Here is a 13,690-nt window from a genome sequence, read left to right on the forward strand (position 1 = left end):
AAAGCTTTTCCCTTCTGATTTAAGTATAAAGGAGTAAGAGCACTAACTTAGAGAGCTGCAGATTATCAAGGAATTTATGCTTTCTTGGCTCCATGAGGGCAATTTTTCTTCTTTTCTTTTTAATGCTGATGAAAACATGTCAGGCTGGGACCAACATTCAGAAAAACAGAGTTGAAGGTGCTGATGCCTTCCTCTCTTTAAGGCTGGATTGTTTAATGCTTGAGAGCTCTTATTCCCATTATATCAAAAATTGAGTTTATTTGTGAAGCTCACATCTTTCCAGACACCCAAATGGATCTGCTTGAGCATGTCAGCTCCCATGTTAAACTCTTTGCATTAGCTCACTGTCAAATCAACATTTTGATTCGAAAAGTGTTTCGCTCCTGTTCCAAACTTTAGCTGGCTCTTCTTCGTATCTCCAGTGCTATGGCTGCGGTGAATTATTAATGTAAAAAATTAGCAGGAGGACTTATTCCCCCTCGCTTGATACCTTACTTGATGGAAAGCAGCGTTTCTGGCTGCTCCTCAGCCCAGCTGTGAAATGCAATGCTGAATGCAATTAAGAGATGCTCAGGCCACGTTACCGCTTTGAGGCTATGATACGGAAACTTCAGTATGCATTTACGGACACGCAGGCAATTCATTTCAATTAAATGAGATTTTGTTGGCTTGACAAACCATGCAAGTGTTGCCAAATTACTTTTAAGAACGTAAAAGACTAAGTAAGCCCCAATACCCTCCAGCTACTTGTTGGTTTCCACTCAACAGTGGGTAGATCCTGCTTGCTTGAGTCCATTTGTCCATTTGTCATGGATATTCTTCCCTCAACTACCAGCACGTTCTTGCTTTCAGAGCATCAGATGCTTAATCTTAACCTCTTCTCACTTTTCCTTTCTGTTTTTTGGGTTTGCTCTTTTTTTTTTTTTTTTTTTGGGTAGTCGGGCAAACAGTCTCTGCTTTGTGGCATGGTGCATGCTGTGAGCCCCATTCCACTTCCAGTGGCGGTGGAGATGATTCATAAGAGGATGGAGATGGAGATGATTCATGAAAACCTTCCTAACGGACCAGAAACATTTGGCGCTGCTCTGAGCAGGGACACTTCAGAAATGTAACGTGCTCCGCTGATTTGAAGAGGCAATAATTAGGAAGCCATGGGCACACACTGCTCTGTTGGTCACTGAATGTCTCTGGGTTAATCAAACATACCTTCCTCCTCACACGTCTTCTCCATCTTTGTACACCTCCTTTGGACACTCTCTAACCGTTTCATGTCCTTCTTATATTGTGGCACGCAAAACTGCACACAGTGCTTGAGGTGAGGCTGCACCAGCACAAGCTTAGGACCCTTTCAGGCACCCTTCCAACACCCGTGCCCCTGTCAGGTTATCAATTTTCCTACCTGCAAAAATAAGAAGATTCAACCACTCAACTCCCCCTAATGTAGGAAATATTGTTTTTGTTTGCTTTGCCACTTTTCCTCGAGCTCTGGCTGAGCGCTACAGCCAAAGTTTGGATGATGTTCTGGCTGCTCCTATGCAAACTGCTGCAGGTTGTGATTATTTCACACTTTGCCTTTACAAGCCAGAAAACAAGCACATCTTGTACACAAATTCGTTAGGAAGAACTAAGAGTCAACTCAAAATCCCCAAATCCCAAGCAATATTGAAAGGGATGAATACAAATGTAAAAACATAATTTCTAACCCAGCAGAAACCCGAGGTGCAAAATAAATGGTGAGTGTTGGCTGCTGCCTTTAACCTGGGAATGAGAGGAAGGGTAGAAAAACCTTATCTAAGGTTTTTAGATAAAGAGGCAGGCAAGGGCCAAAGAAGTATCTTTCAGACAGCACTTCGTTTTGATTAGATATGTGATCAGATCACCTCTGCTAATCTGGGAGTGGGGCCTTCAAAACATTTCTTATGTCCCTACAAGCATGCGGTTGCAGCTGTTACACCACGGCACCATTTTATTACACCACCCATTTGGACCTATCACCACGCCCTGATGGTCTGCAGACCGTGCTCCGTTGTACCAGCAGTGATGAGAGTGGCAGAGATTAAGTGTCCCTAGGTAGAGTTCTTCAAGTACTCCAGGAAGACCCAAGACACGAATAGTTTTATTTTCAGGTCAGTGATTTGACTAGCACGTGGTTGTGAGCACTAACATGTACATTTTTGCAGCTAACAACTCCAGGTAAGCTGGTCACCTTCACTACTTTGACGTTTCTAACTACTAGAGGTGATTAATTGTATTTTCTAATTTGTGGTCACCTCTGAAATGTGCTGGATGACTGTCCGGGCACTGCAAGCTAAGTCTTCCTTTTGACAAAAGGTTTGTTTTTCCCAGTTGTCTTTCAACTGGAAGAAACACAGACAAATGTTGTCAGTCATCATTCATTCCAGAGAAACTACTGCAGTGATTTGGGGACAAATGGAGTAGAAAGCAGGTACGTCTGTGCAATAAGGCAGGGAAAACTGAAGTGACATTTTTAGTTGAGGGTGAGCACGTTTCCTCTGTCGTGGGTGGAAATATCACAGTGGCTGGACACAGGATGGGGAGCCGCTGCAGAAATTTGGAATTGCGTTGTTTCCACCAAAGTGCAACGGAAAACAACATAGCAGGAATTAAATATGAAATGCCATGTTAATACCAAAAAGGGGTGTTCAACCTGTCACCAACCTGCTCTTAAGACACTTTCTGACGCAGCCTTTCAAGGAGAAAATAGACAGTTAAGCAGAGAAATCTCTGTGCCATTTTCCTAGAAGCCTTTTTCAACAATCAGAGCTCCTTTGGTGGCCTGAAATGTTTGGTTTGCTTCATTTTCAAGCCTGTTATTGAGGCTGACGCTATTCATGCAAACAGGAGTCAGATGCAGCTGAATGACTGTATCTTTTCTTGTCCTTTAATGTCTAAAATGACTGACTTCGGACATTATTTAGAGTTAATGGGATAGATCTCATCTCACTTGTGCTGGAAGAAATACAGTGTAACTCCATTGACTTCAAGGTCAGCTGAGATCAGAATCTGGGATACCATCTTCACAAATTCAATGCTCTTCAATTTTCTCTCATCTTTACCTTTTCCAGCAGCTATAATCAGCACCTAATTAATTAAAATAGAACACAGCCCGTGGCGGGGCTCTCCCATCGAGTTACACCATTTTAGTCTATTTTCACTCCATGTATCAGTTTACCTTAGACAGACACGAAGTCCCCAAATGCTTTAATTAGAAGAGCCAGGCCTAATGGTTGAAATTCCCCAGCGAGCCCTGTATTGGGCCCACGATGACCACAACGGGGGCTGCAGAAGGTGGCACCACCCAGCAGCTTTACCGAGCAGCCCAGTGGGTAATGCAAGGGAAGAGCTTTTACCTGTAAGGTAAAAATCACAGCACAAAAGCAGATCATTTGAAAAAAAAAAAAAAAGAAAAAAGAAAAAAAAAATTACCATTCTGCTTTGTTTGTGAGCAAAACTATTATTATTTTTTTTTTTTGGAAAAGAAAGGGTCTATTTACAGATTAGTTCTAGGAGGGGAAACTTTTAATTTTCCCTCTTCCCTCAGTGCTTTCAGATGTAAGTGAGAGTGTTATTAACCTTTAAACTGCTAGCAAAGTTTATACGCTCTCGCAAGAACCTTTCCCTCTACCAGCAGAGGGGAGGAGGGGAAACCCACTGTGCGAGAAGGAATGCTCTGATCACAGCATCTGTGCATCTGTTTTTCGTTTTTTAGCTCTCCTGTTGACAAGTCCCTTCCTTCAGAATCACAGCTACTTCTCTGCACTCCTCCCACTGAATGGGGCTTGTCATGGAGGGGTGGCCCCTGAAGAAAAAAAAAATAGCTTTCTACCTTTCCTTTTAACAATAGGTTAATCTTTCTTTTGTTCTCTATGAGAACTAGGTGTCATATTTCAAAATGCACTTTTAAAACAGGTATAATTAAAGCTCTGCAAAAGGAGGGAGGCAGAGAAATTAGCAGCAAAAGTAGTAATAAAGGCATTTTAGAGCCTGCATGAGCTGGAAGGTACTTCATCCCTCCCCCTCACAGCACGGCTGCAATTACACTCCACGGTGGAAAAAAAAAAAAAAAAAACTAATTATAAAAATGAACTTTTCTTCAAAAAATGAGCATGTTGTAAAAGGATTACTCCTTTGAACATCCAAGCACTTCAAAAGGAGGATGAATTAGTGCTGACAACTCAATAAAGTAGCCATCAATTATTGAAAATGTGATGGCTCTTCTCATACAGCACTTCTGATTAGGAAAACATTTAAAAAATTAGAAATTAGAGTTATTCTTCCTAAATGAAATGGGCTCAGGCTTCAAATGCAAGGGAAAAAAAAAAGTGACTTTTAATGAGGCCAGCAAGAATGCAGGAAAGTTTGTTGTCTATAAAGTACATTGCGTGGGATTGGATTTGGGATTCACAAAGCAAGCCAGGCAAAGGGAAGAGGAAAAAATATGCACTGTTGTGATGAAGACACACAACCCTGAACTGATAAGTGCGTGGACAGTCAAAAAAACACCCCAAATTAGCAGCGCCAAGTTTTGAAAAGCAAGCAATTAAACTTTGCTAGTGAAAAGACGGTTAAGAAAGAGAATCTCGGTGGGCTGTTGGCCACAGAGAGATACACGTCTCCTTTAAGTTCATCAGATTTTGCCTTTGTAGGTACTCACAAGTGGATGCTAAGAGCCTTCTGGACACTGCAGATATGGTCATCCATCACAGAAACAACCCTCGCGAAGTCAAAACACTGATTTAAAATTGAAGAAACACCTAGGAAAAAAAGGTTGCTGGAGGGAAAGAGGGAAAGCTGGGTGAAGTGGAGCTTTTGTGATTGCAGTATCTAAGCTTTCACACTTACTTTTTGGAAGCACTCCTGGGTGAACAAGGGCAGCTCTGCCTCTGCATCCCTGGGACATGCCCTCCTGCCATGGGTACTATATGCTTAATGAGGTTACAAATGAGAAATGTGCAGCTTAAGGTTTAAACAAACAGGAGTGCGGCCAAGCCAAATGGCTTCTCCTCTGGACATAAAGATAACAGGGGCTGTTTCTGACACCAGCTATGTGGGCTCAGCCATGTGAGGCAAAATGAGGATTTATATGTGTAATACTACTGGTGAAGGAGCCTGTCTGGGCTGTTCTGCTAATTAAAATAATCAATCAAGGCCTGTGACCGTAGCTGGAGAAGGTACATTTGTTTTAGTCCCAACTTATGGAAAAATTGACTGCAAGAAGAAAACAAAAAATAAAACAGAGAGAAGTTCCCTTAAAAGGGTTAATCCTGCGAGATGTGGATGCTTCTCCGTGTACCACTGGCATCAGCAAGAGCTGATGTGCTCAGCATCTCAGAGGCATTCCCAGTACCATACTGGCACGTCCCATAGACTTGAATTACTGCACAATCCCATTGACTTCTGGCCAAACAGAAATAGTTGCATGCACGACGAGTGCAGGATTTTAAACTAAAATCCTATCAAAAGGAACTGGAAAGAGGGAAACAAGCAATGCACATAGTTTCTCCCATTACCCTAAAAATATATATATGTTAACTCAGGAGCAAAAGAAATGGGAAACCCTTCCAGCTCAATAGAAACTGCATCTATGGAGACACAATTAATACAGAAGCTGTACAGGGAACTGCAATGACAAAGACAGGGCACAGACAGTGAGATGTCCATCTTCGAGGCCAAGAAGACAGTGATAGCTATTTTCTTAAACTCTCACATTTCTGCCATCTCCAGTGTGCGAGAATTGGAGTATGTTTCTCTTTCCACTTTGGCTAGAGTCCTGCTTATCAGACTAATGACCAGAAAAAACAGAGAGACACGGAAAATTCACAAAGACAACCTCTCCTTGCTCTCATTCCAACTCCCAGGGTAACCTTGAGGGCTTAACGCCCCTTGTGCTCCCTGGGAGCAGCTGATCCCCACAGCTTCGTGTTGGCCATGCAGCAATCCATCTCTCCCTTCACTATCTGCTGCTTCCCATATAGACCAAAAAACTGAGGATGCCTTTGATAGCCCGTAAAGTCAAATAAGTCTCAAAAAAGGCAGCTCTTGGAAGATCAGATTGACAGAGTGTTAATGTGGTTCCATCCCTGTCAGCAGATTTGTCAGAAACCATTACTTCTCTCCTGCTTGTCCACCAAAAAGTCCTGCTGCAGAAAGATCAAAAGAGACAGCAGCTTTTCCACACCTTCCAACGTGCCCTGAAAACACGAGGTTTGACCCCATTCCAGCTGGGTTTCTTGCCACCAGCACCTCAGGAGGCTGTGCTTTTCCAACTTGATGCTGCCAGTTCCCAAGGATAATCAGAGCAATGGTGATCATTTTTCTCAAACCCAGAGCTTATGGTTGGAAAAGCAACTTTCCTGGCCCAGGCCATCTTCTAAAATAACCCAGCAGACAAAGCCCTGAGCAAGTGGAGCTAATGACACGAATTCATCATGAAGTATTGGACCCTAGGAACGAGGTTAGTTGATGTAGTACAAACACAAAGATTTAGTGAGAAAGTCATGCTAGAAAGGCAGTCTTTGAATAGCAAGTTTTACCAATTAAATTCTTGAAAAAACATTTAAGATTTACTGATGAAAAGCCCAATGTAATTGCTCAGGGATACAAGACTGGGTGATCTCTTTTTATTAACCGGTCTATTTTTCCCATGACATCTTTTGATTAGACTCATAACCCCTCCATAGACACTTTCATCTCCAGTACTGTCAAGATCACTGTAGCTAGATTGACCCTAGTAGCACAAAACAGGGAGGTATACTTTAATAACACTGGAATAATTTAAACCAGAGATCAGACATACCAAGATACAACCACAGGCAGAAGTGGATGTAATATGGATGCTGGATTACTGGATCTGCCTCACATTTAATGTAGCTCTGACACATAGAGCCATAGATCATCACAAGTTGGAAGGGACACACCAGGATCACCACGTCCAACTCCTGGCTCCACACAAGACCACCCAAAAAACAAACCCTGTGTCTGAGAGCGGTGTCCAAACACTTCTTGAACTCTGTGCCGTGACCATGTCCCTGGGGAGCCTGTCCCAGTGCCTGACCACCCTCTGGGTGCAGAACCTTTCCCTAACCCCAGCCTGACCCTCCCCTGTCCCAGCTCCATGCCGTTCCCTCGGGTCCTGTCGCTGTCCCCAGAGAGCAGAGCTCAGCGCCTGCCCCTCCGCTCCCCTCGTGAGGGAGCTGCAGGCTGCCATGAGGCCTCCCCTCAGCCTGCTCTGGGCTGGGCTGAACAAACTGGTGGCTCTCAGCCGCTCCTCATCACACATCTTCCCCTCTAGGGCCTTCCCCATCTGCATCGCCCTCCTTTGGACACTCTCTAATACTTCTATGTCCTTCTTACATTGTGGCACCCAAAACCACACACAGTGCTCGAGGTGAGGCCGCATGGAGCAGAGCGGGACAATCCCTCCCCTCACCCAGCTGGCCACGCTGTGCCTGAGGCACCCCAGGGTGCAGTTGCCCTCCTGGCTGCCCAGGCACTCATGTTCACTCATATCCAACTCGCTTTTACCCGGAACCACCAGATCCCTTTCCACAGGGCTGTTCTCCAGCCTCTCGTCCCCCACTCTTTACATATATACAGGGTTGCACTGTCTCAGATGCAGAATCTGGCACTTCCTCTTGTTAAACTTCATATTGTTGGCAATTTCCCAGTCCTATAGTTTGCCAAGATCTCTCTGCAAGGTTTTTGTTACTTCAACAGCTCCTCCTAATTTACTTTAGTCTGTAAACTTAGTACACATTTGAGTCCTGCATCTAGATCATTTATGAAAACATTAAAAAGAAATGAGCCTACAATGGAGTTCTGCAGAACCCCAGTAGTGACTGGCTGCAAACCTGATGTAACCCCATTTACTACAACCCTTTAAGCCTGACCAATTAACAGTTGTTCACTCACTGTATTATGTATTTGTCTACAATATGTTTTACATAGATGCTAGAGCTGAACTTGCATCACATTTCCACAAAACAAAATTACAACGTAATTTAAATGAATTCTTGGTCTACTTTGTATGTCATACTTTATGTCATACACATGACATAATAAGGGACAGAAGTCAAAAAATGTGGCTCAGGAGACTCAGGTTAGACCTAGGCAAAAACTTTCATGCAGGACAATAGAGCAGAACCATTTCCCAGAGAATCTCCATCTGTGTAAGTTTTCAAGACTTACTGAGAGTTGTGCTTCCTGGGCAAGCTGATCTGCATGGTCCTGATTGAACAGACGGGTTGGACCAGATGACATCTAGGCATCCCATTCAACCAAAACCATTCTGTGATTCTGAGAAAAAGCCGTGACTGATCTGACCTGGTGTTGGCTGGAGTTTAGTTTGGGGCTGGAAGTTCAGACAGATTAGATCAACCTCCAGGGGTCCCTTTTCAACTAACACTTCTATGATCCTATGATACTGGGTATGTACATATTCAAAAAAATGGTTATTAAATATCTGAAAGTACTGGTAATGATATCTGTCATATGATAGATACCTGGTGAGGTGAACAGGACAGGTAGGTGGTTTCAGGTAGCACCACGATCAAAGGTACTTTGCACCCAACTCCCACTGCTTGCAATCAGGATTTGGGCTTTTACATTTCTCTGCGTTGCTAATTGCTAATGGAGCTCATTCCAGGTAGATCAGCTGTGATTTTACTTGCTCTCAAAAAGTTTGTTTCAATGGGGAAGCGATTCTCACATGTTCTAGAAAAAAAAATCACATGGCCCAGAGCAGCCTGGTGTTGAGTCTCAGGTCATGAGAGACATGCAGTATTAACCTGGATTTACAAAGAGGGGTTATATGGATTCTGGCCAACTCCAATGCAGCGGTGCACCTGGGGGAAAAAGACACCAAGGGGCTGCAGGGATTAATAACAGGCCACAGAGACCTCACATGTGCAACTGCTTCCTTTGGGTCCAACCTGAGTCACATCTTTAGCATGGTTTGTGCAAACTGACTTTGCTTTTCCACTCCTGGAGAGGAAGAAAACAATTCTGCCTGCAAGGAATTTTGCTTCAATAGGAGTATGTGCAACTTAAAGCCATCTCCTACCTAGGCTTTACTGAATGTGCATGTTAAACTTGATTTTTAAAGTAAATTGAAGCACTGCCATAATGGTTTGCCTAAAGCTAGCAATTGCTTTTATGTAACTTACAGCTCCACGATCAGCCTCAGTGGAGAACTTACACATCTGCAGATGACTTACATGGGAGCCTTGTAAAAGCTTCCACAAAAGGCAGTAACTACTCTAAATGTTTCCCCTAGAGGAAGAATTATCTAAAGAAATATTTAAAGGAATAGGGAGATTCAGACTCCCACGGGGAGATAATTTTGTCTCTCATTTCCAAATGAAAAAGAGGATTCAGGACTCCAGGGTTCAGCTGGAAATCCTGCCACCGACCCGGTCAGTCTTAACCTCTTGACGTTTTGGCCGTACAAACAAAACAAACACACCATGCAAGAGCACTTCATACTGTTTTAGAAGCCATGTCACCATAAAATAGTTGAAACGCAAGGACCAGAACCACAGGTGATGCCTCTAAAGCTAGACTTGTCCTTGAATGGGAAAAATCCAATTGATCAGGCAAGCCTGGCCCTTAATGGATTTTGATCGCTGGAAGCCAGCCTAAAAAGACAACTAATTTGTTTACACTAATAAATAATAACATCTACTTGCTATCAAAGCATGCACCCATCACTACTGGTGTGCCATTTAAATGCCACTCACTGTGACCATCCTTCTTCTTAATACCCAGTAATTTGACGGAAAGAAAACACGCCAAAGCCACCAGCGACATCTCCTTGGAAAGTCACAGGCGAACGACTTTGTGCGCAGGGTAAGCGGTGCGGGCGATGGGGTAATTAGCTCCAGCAAGTCATTATCCTACAAACAGCTGCACGCTCTGACTTCTGAAAGAGGTTTTTTTTTGCTGGGTTTTCAGCTGCTGGAGCGCTGCCAGAAAGCTATCGTGCCTGTCATTTGCGCAATTCTCCGCTAAAAAAACAACGGTCGCACTGATGTTTTGAGGGAAAATCCTGCTCTGCTGGTACAGAGTTTTATGATGGAAGCAACGTGTGCTTTTTGTTGGATGGAGAAGGGGTACCACATGTCCAAGGCCGCTGTTAATAGCGCCCACCTAGCTGGAAAGATTTATCACTTTGACACGAACCGTACAAGAACAGGCTAGAGGAAGCTGTCGAGCTGCTTGTAGCTCAATTTAGTATTGATTTAAACAATTACAGCATAAGGTTTAATGTGGAATAATTCTGAAACAAATTAGTTTCATGGTTATTCAGTCCCTCTTAAAAGGAGACGGATTTACAATATTTTACATTTAAAGCTGGAAGAATGGAAAATAAAACAAGCCCCCTCTTTAACTGTAATATTTACAATGGGTAGCTGAATTCTTTTTGGGGGGGCATAATCTTTAAAGAACTGGGTTTGTCTGTGAGGATATGATGGCAGAGGATGCTACAAAACCTCTCATCTCTAAGCTAATTCAGTTCAAACATGTGCTGATAGTTATCAAAAAGCAGCTATTATCAGCCTGTGCGGTGGGAACTGATAAATCCTTGAGTCGTGTTCAAATCACAGCTCCAGCTCCTGTTGCAGAAGCTTCTGAAAGATAGTCAGGATAGAAAGGAGTGGGATGGCTGAACCATGAACCCCTCCACGAACGACACGAGGCAGGAAAAAGTAACACAGCACTGGGAGAGATGTGCAAGGATCATTCACGCTGCACACTATATTTTCATTGTACCCATGATGTGATGAGGGCAAAGATTTCAGGCTCCAGCACTGTCAATGTAGAAATAGCCCTTTTTCTTTTAATGTAAAATCAATAAAATTATTTTAGGGAGCTATTTGGATGACTTGGTTCAAAGAGGCAGCAATTTTTCTTCTCTTTCACAAAATTACCCTTCTATAATGTCGGGAACAGGCAGACCTTCTGACCATGTACATTTTGACCAAGAATAATTCCAGTTCAAAATGATTTCCATCCATCATGAGAAATAAATTATAGGGGCTGGACGAGAAAATTCCAACCCATTCTGTCTCTTCAACCCCAAATGAACTTTAAGAAAATGTATTGATATAACACATTGTCATTGGCTACCAACGAAGCTACAAGCCACAGAAATACATTATTGCATTAAGAACCCAAAACAAATCTGTAAGGTTAACAGCCCTCATGGTCCTGCTCCAAAGCTTACATGCTAATATTACTGTAAAATATTTTCAGCTCTCAGGAAGGTCAGATGCCTGCGCAGGCTGAGTTCAGGCTCTCACTCACTTTGATTCTCAGAAGACAAAACAAAAGGAAGGTAAACAATACACAGTACAACACAATACACCTAATCATCTCTATTATCCCCAAATTAACTTTAAGCAACATCCACAATGGAGCCTTCAAACCACGAATAAGTAGAGTTTATTGTAACTCACAGTTTCAATCTTCAGATAGTTTTCTTGTTGTGGAAGCCAGAACTGCCCTATTTTTTTTTTCTACCCTGTTCCAAATCAAGGTTTGGAAGACTTCTACAAGTGTCACAGATTCGGCCTATTTCTCTTCTCCTAGGCGCTTGCAATGGTGAGGAATTACTAGCACTGCAGATAACTGCAAAACAAGGGTGTATTTTGTCATTTCTTCCCCACTCTGCTGTGCTCCTGCTATCCCTGCCCAGCCAACGCATTTGAGTTCTTGATCTATAAAACTCCTTCTGTTCTCATTAAAGTTGTTTTCAATGCTCAGCTGTTGTTTCATAACCACTCCTGCTGCGATTTTACTGTAACATCTTACACCTGATTGGCAATACTTTTGCAGTGCCAAGGGGAAAAAAAAAGACAAATGTCATCAAATCCATCTTCAGCTCACAAGAGGGCTCAACATGAGACAGCCAGCCATAAACTGCTCTCGTTGCAATGCCCTGTTGTAAACTTACATTGTGCATGCTCAGTGAAGAGCGAGGCTGAAACAATTTTGATGTTGGTTTTTATTTACAATGGGCTTTTATTCATCCACTTCTCAGATTTGATAGTGGAGTTTGAGAACGCTGTTAAAGCAGTATCTTGGGAAGAAACTAGTCTAGGGATGCTCTGCCTGCTCCAAGACATCATTTTAACTTGTGGAGATTTTCTAAGCCATATAGAGAAGCTTTTGGTTCCCTTCTAAGGATCCTGTCCCCCTCTAAAGACTTCTGAAAACTCTCAGAAGGAATCTAATTTTGCTTTGCCTCTAAAAGAACCATCCCATCCCCTTCCCCAAAGCATCCAGACAGGCATGGCTTTAGCAACCATTAATAAATGCAGAAAACCTAGGGACTTCTCCCAAATAATAACACTAACAACAGTTATTGCTGTTATTAGATATCATTAAAATATGCACATATTTTAAAGATATAAACTAAGGTGGAAAGCAGCTGTACAAATCTTAGGAGATGCACTACGTTTCCTAAGCACATTGTAAATCTTACTGATCCCCAAGGAGACGATTTTATAGATAAGAGGGAATTATTTAAAAGGATTAAAAGAGCTTGACCCAAATCACAGCAAGAGTCGGAGCTGACAGTTAATTCATTCCTTTTAGTCCCATGCAACAAGTATAATATACAAATATTTTTCTGAGGTTTCTGGACTGTCCTGTTACCCATGCAGTTAGGCTGAGAGGTGTGTTTATTGCTATTATCACTGCTCCAAATCAGAGCTTTAAAATCTGTTTCATAAGAGACCTCTCATATAAATACTCTTAACTTCAAAGCCGAATCTCTCAAATCTCTCTTATCTGGCTGAGGAAGCAATACAGCTGCCTCGCTACACCAGCACCACATAAATCACAAACACGCTGCGCTTGGGAGGCAGCAAAACCTCGTCTCTGCTCCTCCCTGGTAGTTTGCCATGTGTGTTTAGTCCAATCACACAGCTCTGTGATTTGTGAGCATCCCCAGAACCTCTAAGGGAGACACACATCATCAAAAACATTGAAAATTAACTATTTTGGCAGGGCTTTGAGGCGGGTAACAAGTCATCATGATGGCAGCCAGGTGCTTTAATAATGGTATGTGTCAGACAAGATGCAAGGATGCCATTAGTCGCACATTTGGTATATTTATTTATCAAGAGAGACACACTCACCTACACACCTGTGTGTAGACTGGAAGAGGAAAGACTATACACTAAAAGTAACACTGCAAGAGACTGCAGTTAACATTAATAGACAAATTTTGTGTATTCGCGTCAGATACACAACTGGGTCGTGGTTAGATGGACAGGAAGAGATCCCTCAGATCTCAGCTCCTACCTGCAGGAGAGGCCTCTGCACCCCTAGGATCTTCATGGTATCTGCATTAGCCAGGATCTTGAGGGGATCAGATGCCTTCGTGACTCCTTCGATTTCCTTATTGATCTCAGCCAGGACCTGATTGAGGAAGATGTTCTTGATGTACATGGTGAGGAACTCACGGAGCGGACACTGTTTGGCTGGGCCGAGCTCCATGGCGTGCTCTATCTCCTTGATGAATCTGGAAGACACAAAAGGAAGAATGCAATGTAGTTAAATCACGTAGTTAAACGTGTTCGTGTTGCATTTCCAATTCCTACCTCTGAGAGCCAAGCACCAGCAGTGGGGGAGACAAGACAAACATGAGGCGTGAAGTGTAGAA

General features: G+C 42.9%; 1 protein-coding gene across 2 annotated transcripts in view; it reads right to left on the bottom strand.

Annotated features, from left to right (window-relative positions):
* Positions 1-13,690, bottom strand: part of EXOC4 (exocyst complex component 4) — a 379,564-nt gene that overhangs the window by 87,570 nt on the left and 278,304 nt on the right. For both annotated transcript variants that reach the window (XM_035319681.1, XM_035319676.1), the window contains exon 11: positions 13,330-13,549. In XM_035319681.1, coding sequence (XP_035175572.1) covers positions 13,330-13,549 — 220 coding nt within the window. The remainder of the gene's footprint in view (positions 1-13,329; positions 13,550-13,690) is intronic.

The sequence above is a fragment of the Oxyura jamaicensis genome, chromosome 1 (assembly GCF_011077185.1).
Source record: "Oxyura jamaicensis isolate SHBP4307 breed ruddy duck chromosome 1, BPBGC_Ojam_1.0, whole genome shotgun sequence".
NCBI classification, from domain to species: Eukaryota; Metazoa; Chordata; class Aves; order Anseriformes; family Anatidae; genus Oxyura; species Oxyura jamaicensis.